Here is a 7,370-nt window from a genome sequence, read left to right as displayed (position 1 = left end):
CAACTGCTGAGCCCATGTGCCACAACTACTGAGCCCACGCGCCTAGAGCCCGTGCTCCGCAACAAGAGAAGCCACCACAACGAGAAGCCCACGCACCACAATGAAGATTAGCCCCCGCTCGCCGCAAGTAGAGAAAGCCAGCATGCAGCAACAAAGATCCAACACAGCCAAAAAAATAAAATAAAAAACATAAATTAATTAAAAAAAGAAAGAGTTTTACTTCACACAATATTATACTTAAAATGGAATTTCGAAGTCATTTAATGAGAGACCTCACACCGTGCAAAATTGTTTTTACCTCAGGAAAAAAATCCAGTCACTTGCAAGCTCTTATCTAGTCTTTGGCACTTTTATATGGATTGGCGAGCTCTTCACTTTACAATGATGGCCATTTCAAAATCGGGTAATGTCATTCATAATCTCATATTTTTCTATAATTAATCCTATACAATAGAGCATCATATTATGAATCATCTCATTTTTTTTTTCTTTGCGGTACGTGGGCCTCTCACTGTTGTGGCCTCTCCTGTTGCGGAGCACAGGCTCCGGAGGCGCAGGCTCAGCGGCCATGGCTCACGGGCCCAGCCGCTCCGCGGCATGTGCGATCTTCCTGGACCGGGGCACGAACCCGCGCCCCCTGAATCGGCAGGCGGACTCTCAACAACTGCGCCACCAGGGAAGCCCCTGAATCATCTCATTTTAATAGTGATGGTCACTTCAGTATTTAAAGACAGCCATTTTGTTAGTGCATATTCTTCATATTTAGGTTAAACATTTCCAGTTCCTTAAACTTGTCATCCAATGAAATACTTTCCAGATCCCTCATTTTTTGCTTCAGGCTTTAGATGATCTCATTTTAGTTGAAAAATGCACCTCTATTATATACCCAGTACTGCATTCCTGATATTAACTGAAGAATGGACTCATATTTTTATAAAGTGGATAATTCTAGGAAGCAAATCTATATGGCCTTTGCTTTATTACTTGTGTAGTAGCCATATGTCCTCTCAAATTTGCTTTTGTATCCATAGCAAATATGAACTAATTTAGCTTGATATCAGTGTTACAGTTGCTTTATTTAAAATAAAGTCCTTTTCATTTGATAAACAAGGGAAACAGAGCCAATCATGGCTTTCCAAGATACTAGTGGAGCTGTGGGACTGCATGTGTGTACATGTACTTTTATAGCATGTGAGTGTGAAGGTTTGCATATATGTGAAGTGGTGTGTGCATGCACACAGGCATGCATATAGAGATGTTCTGCTAGAAGATATTGCTTTTTCATGGCTTCTTGCTAAAGAAATTAACAAGTAAAGAGAATCATGATTTATGTGTTGATTTTTGTGATTTTACATATAAAGTAAAAAAGAGGACAGTAAATGACAAAATGATGCAAAGAAAAGAAAAAATGTTTATGGGTGAGGATATTTTCTTTAGGAATAAGGGAAAAAGAGCAATTCAAGTCTTCTGGAAGGTATAACAGATAAAACTTGTTTTGCAATTGATAACAAAAGCCCTTTTGTTTTTATGGCCTAAGAGATTGCTTTTAAAGTATTCATGGATCTTGAACATGCAGCTTAGAATTTAGGAGTGAAATATTTCTGTAGTACGTGTCAATTATTTTTTCTCCAGTTTTATCTCTTTTGTGTACTCCTGCAAAACAAAGAACAAACAAAAAACTATCTCATTTATATAGATTACCTTATCAAAATTTTGTCACATAAGGAAAAATGAAATTATGTCTTTGTTGTTCATGTAAGCATTAAAATGTTTTCTTAATTTTTTTTGGAATCCTAACCTATAATAAATATGTTTGAGACTATTTAACTAAGAAAATTTCAGATGGTGATTATTCACAGGTTACCATGCACTGAACACAATGTTTCTTTTCACTCAGTATTTTGAAAATATTTTTTAAGCCCTATCACATAAGAGAAGTTTGCTAGAATTTAGGGAGAAAGCAAATGCATTTATTAGAATGCTATTATGTTTTAGAGTGTTGGTATCAGTTTATAGTAGATTAAATGTAGAATATTCAGTCCCTTAATTGATTTGTTTGGTTTGTAACTTCTCTATGGTGACTTTAACATGCCACTTGCACTACCACTCCTTTGTTGATCCATATATATTTTAATATGAGCTAGATAAATAAAAAGGTAAAGTGTTCCATACGTGGTGTCCCAATTAGTCTCAAATAGTCTCAAGATAAAGTGAAGACTTGCTAGAAATAGATTTTCAGGCCCAGTCTGTTAAGTTTCAGATACAGTAGATCTGGAGTGGTTAGTTCAACCTGAATTTTTTAAGCATGCAGTTGATTCTGATGACAGGGAAAAGAATTAGGAAAACGCTCATGAAAAATTATTCCAAAAACACATATGAAAGACTTTTGCATTATTGCTGTTTGGAATCACCCATACCACTCATCATATCCACTGATACAAATAATCAAATCAACTACATATGATATTTGAACTGACTATATCTTTAAAATTGGAAAGTAACTGCTTCTCTCAAAAATAAAAAATTAGCATTTTACTCAATTCTCCTTTTCTGTGGTGGGGATTCACTCAAAGTATACAATGTATCACATCAAATAATTTATTTTTATTTTCTTATATATTAGTCTTTAGATTAATTATGTTTTTATTTTTTGTTTGCAGGGTGCAAGTTGAATTTTATATGAATGAAAACACATTTAAAGAGAGACTAAAGTTATTTTTTATCAAAAACCAGAGATCAAGTAAGTCTTTAATTTTATTCCCCTGTGTATATATTTGTATATATATTTACCTTAAACAATTCCAGCTTTGCAATCCTTTTGCAAAATATCTTTTATAGAGAGAAGTAAAATTGGTAGTCTTATCTGCCGGGCATTAAAGTTTAGAAAACAATAGATGTTATATCTGGTGGTGTCAAGTCAAGGTTTCTTGACTATTTTACTACTCGAAATCCCACATCAGTAAGTAGACTTCTGAGTGGACCATTTGGATTGCTAGGAACATTGAGGAAAATCATTTAAGTGAGGGTTCCCCATATTTTAACTGTGAGGGATACCAAAACTTGTTTTGAGAAGACTCTGGTGATTCCAAGTGACCATAATGGGGAATAATTTTCTGGTTTAGTGATTTAGTAGGGAAGAGTTTCCCCATCACACCTAATAACAAGAAATATGTAGGGTGTTCTGAAAGGTACAGATTACTAGCATCCTCCCCTGGGGATTTAAAATCAGGAAGTATAGAGCTAAGCTTAGCATATAACATCTCAGTGATCCTTATCATCAAAAAACCTTGGGAAACGTTGGAACTTCACGGAGGCATGAAATCAGCATAGTCACTGACCTCTTAAGCCTGTGCAGGGTTGAAGTGCCAGTCATACTTGCTTCCCCCTAGTACCATGCACTTTGAAAAAGCCATAAATAATGAACCAATATGCAGTTTTTTCATGTGATTATTGCTTAAGATGTCAAGAAGCATTGGAGAGGTCTACAGTAGATTGGTGTAGACTTTGCTCTCTTTGAATTTTGACCTCCTGGGGTGGTCTAAAGTAAGTTGTGCTTCTATAGAGTTCATAGAGAGAAACTTGAGTTGTGAGCAGTTACACAAATACTGACTACAGGGAATATTTCAGTCTGTAAGGCACACAGGTTAGAGAATCTTAATGGCTGGTTAGTTTTAGGATTAGACTAATAATAACTAATGCTTCTCTAATCCAGTTGTTTTGAATTCCCAAGGTGGAATCCCACCAATAGATGTTACCTGGAGAGGCCACATCATTTGCATAGAAGGTTTCCTTTATTTTAAAAATTTTAAAAATTTTACTAAAAATTTTCTTTCTCCAGGTCAGAAGGAATAGATGTATTATTTGAATACTTTAACAACAGCCAGCTTTGACTAAGCTGTCATTTGAAGAGATCAGTTCTATAAAACCAGGGCAATTTCATTAACAGTTTAGAAGACTATAAAGAAGCTAACCCATAAGTACCTAGCATTTTAGTAGGAAAACCCAAGAAAAATTGCACAATTAATAAGCATTAACCTTTTACTGTTAAGAAATGGTACCTCAGGTACACTCACTTATAGCAGAGTAAAAACAAAATGGCATTTCATTTCCAGATTTTATTGAGAATTAATTATAGGAAGACCTCAAAATTTTATTCACAATCTGTGAATCACTTACCACCTGATAATTGCAGGAAAGGTAATGCTTCTATTAATCAGACTTTAAACGCATTTTGCTTAATATTAATTACTCTTATTCATCATCAAGTATTATAGGCAGCATAACTGTGAACGAAACAGTTTCAAAGATACATACATGAAAGTCTTAATTCCCACAAAAGTTTTTTTTAAGATTTCATTGGTATTTAAACCTAAAGTAAAAAGTTGGTGGAGTCTCAAAAATGTGTCTGCGTGTGTGTGTGTGTGTGTGTGTGCGCTTGTGTATTTCCCAGCATATGCTATTAGGATTTCTCTATAATTATATAATTACTAATTAAATGTATAATACATAATTATTTACATGATTATAATTTCTCTACAGTCAAACCTACAAGGTGCTCAGAAGATACAAGATTTATAACTTATCCTGTGAATTTGTAAGCAGCTAGATTTTCTGGCTAGTTAAAATTTATTCCAAAATTCATGGATCTATAAAATGCTTAAACTTCTAAGCATACTTGAACCAATCTTGATTGGACATGATTTTTGTGGCTTCTGAGTGCTCAAATGTAGATTTACTCTTAGTGTATAATATTCACTGTCATTTGCGGTTTATACATTCTGTCATTCTCATTTTTTGTTTCAATATTTAGCCACCTAGAACTTCAGAGTGGGTAAGCAATTATGGTATTGTAGATTCTAAACACAATTTGAGTGCTGTACTTAAAGCTGATATTTTTGACAATTCGTTTTAGTCTTTTGTGGACTGAGTTCAAATGAAAATCCAATTTTTGTTGTTTGTTTAAAGGTCTAAGAATACGTCTGTTCAATTTTTCTCTCAAATTATTAAGCTGCTTTTTGTACATAATCCGAGTGCTACTAGAAAACCCTTCACAAGGAAATGAATGGTAAGGTATCTTTGTCTGATTTTCTACAATATTCTTTTGATTAGTTTAAATTGTATTATAAGTTTTGAGGTAAAACTGGTAAAAACAACATTATATTAGTTTCAGGTGTACAACATAATAATTTGATCTTTGTATACACGAGAAAGTGATCACCACCATAAGTCTAGTTACCATACGTCACCATACAATCCATCCCCTTTACCCATTTTACCCCATTCTCTTCCTTTTCCTCTGATAACCAACAATCAATGAGTTTTGTTTTGTTAGCATGTTTTGTTTTTTTTATGTTCTACATATAAGTGAAATCATATGGTATTTATCTTTCTCTGTCTGACTTATTTTACTTAGCATAATGCCCTCTAGGTCCAACCATGTTGTCACAAATGTCAAGATTTCCTTCTTTTTATGGCTGAATAACACATTTCATTGTGGGTGTGTATATATACATACATACCACATCTTCTTTATTCATATATCCATCAATAAACACTTAGGTTGTTTCCATATCTTAGCTATTGTAAACACTACTGCAATGAACATAGGGGTGTGTGTGTATCTTTTTGAATTAGAGTTTTGGGGGATTTTTAGGGGATAAATACCCAGAAGTAGAAGAGCTGGATTATATGGTAGTTTTATTTTTAATTTTTTGAGGAACCACCATACTGTTTTCCATAGTGGTTGCACCAACTTACATTCTCACCAATAGTGTAAGAGGATTTCCTTTTCTCTGAAACCTCTTCAACATTTTTTATTTCTTTTCTTTTTAATAATGGCCATTCTAACAGGTGGGAGGTGATATCTCATTGTGATTTTGATTTGCATTTTCCTAATAATTAGTAATGTTGAGAACATTTTCATGTACCAGTTGGACATCTGTATGTCTTCTTTGGAAAAATGTCTATCTGGATCCTATGACCATTTTTATTCCAATTTTTTTTTTTGCTGTCGAGTTGAATGAGTTCTTTAATATTTGGGGTATTAACTCCTTATCAGATATATGATTTGCAAATATTTTTCCCATTTTAGGTTGCCTTTTCATTTTATTGATGGTATCCTTTCCTGTGCAGAAGCTTTTTAGTTTGAAATAGTCCCACTTTTTTATTTTTGCTTTTGTTGCCTTTGCTTTTGGTGTCAGATTAAAAAAAGCATCACCAAGGCCTAGGTCAAGGGACTTACCATCTATGTTTTCTGCTAGGAGTCTTAAGGTTTCAGGTCTTACATTCAAGTCTTTAATCCACTTTGGATTAATTTTTATGTATTGTGTAAGAGAGTGGTCTACTTTCATTTTTTATGTGTGTCCTGTTTCCTCAACACAATTTATTGAAGAGATTGTCTTTTACCCATTGTATATTCATGGCTCCTTTGTCATTAATTAATTGACCATATATGTGTGCATTTATTTCTGGGCTCTATATTCTGTTTCATTGATCTGTGTATCTTTTTTATGCCAATACCATGCTATTTTGGTTACTACAGCTTTGTAGTATAGTTTGAAATCAAGGAGCATGATTCCTCCAGGTTTGTTCTTCTTTCTCAAGATGCTCGGCTATTCAGTCTTTTGTAGTTCCATAGAAATGTGTAAATTGGTTGTTTTAGTACTGTGAAAAATGTCATTGGAATTTCGATAAAGATTGAATTGAATCTGTAGATCACTTTGGGTAGTATGGACATTTAAACAATATTAATTCTTCCAATCCATGAGTACAGAATAGCTTTCCATTTCTTTGTGTCTTATTCAATACCTTTTATCAATGTCTTACAGCTTTCAGTGTACAGGTCTTTCACCTCCTTGGCTAAATTTACTTCTAGTTATTCTATTCTTTCTGATGCAATTGTAAATGGGGTTGTTTTCTTAATTTCTCTTTTGGATATTTCATTATAATTTATAGAAATGCACAGATTTCTGTACAGTCATTCTAGGTATCCAAAGGGAGTTGCTGCCAGGACCCCTGCACAGATACCAAAATCCATGGATGCTCAAGTACCTTTTAGGAAATGGCATAGTATTTGTGTATATCCCATGAACATCCTTCCATATACTTTATATCATCTCTAAATTGCTTACAATACTGAATATAGTATAAATGCTATGTAAATAGTTGCCAGCATGTGGCAAATTCAAGTTTTGATTTTTGGAAATTTCTGGAATTTTTTTCAAATACTTTTAATTAATTAATTAATTTTTTTGCGCTATGCGGGCCTCTCACTGTTGTGGCCTCTCCCGTTGCAGAGCACAGGCTCCGGACGTGCAGCCTTAGCGGCCATGGCTCATGGGCCCAGCCGCTCCACGGCATGTGGGATCTTC

The 7,370-nt window shown here is 34.2% G+C and overlaps 1 protein-coding gene across 2 annotated transcripts in view; it reads left to right on the top strand.

The window, feature by feature from the left end:
* The first annotated feature begins 2,663 nt into the window (after nucleotides 1-2,663).
* Nucleotides 2,664-7,370, top strand: part of LOC103075343 (potassium channel subfamily T member 2) — a 265,002-nt gene continuing 260,295 nt past the window's right edge. For both annotated transcript variants that reach the window (XM_007471495.1, XM_007471494.1), the window contains exons 1-2: nucleotides 2,664-2,740; nucleotides 4,966-5,065. In XM_007471495.1, coding sequence (XP_007471557.1) covers nucleotides 2,680-2,740; nucleotides 4,966-5,065 — 161 coding nt within the window. In that variant the 5' untranslated portion in view covers nucleotides 2,664-2,679. The remainder of the gene's footprint in view (nucleotides 2,741-4,965; nucleotides 5,066-7,370) is intronic.

Source organism: Lipotes vexillifer, unplaced genomic scaffold, assembly GCF_000442215.2.
Source record: "Lipotes vexillifer unplaced genomic scaffold, Lipotes_vexillifer_v1.1 scaffold764, whole genome shotgun sequence".
NCBI classification, from domain to species: domain Eukaryota; kingdom Metazoa; phylum Chordata; class Mammalia; order Artiodactyla; family Lipotidae; genus Lipotes; species Lipotes vexillifer.
The sequence above is the reverse complement of the archived record's forward strand: the minus strand, read 5'-3'. Positions and strand labels throughout refer to the sequence as shown.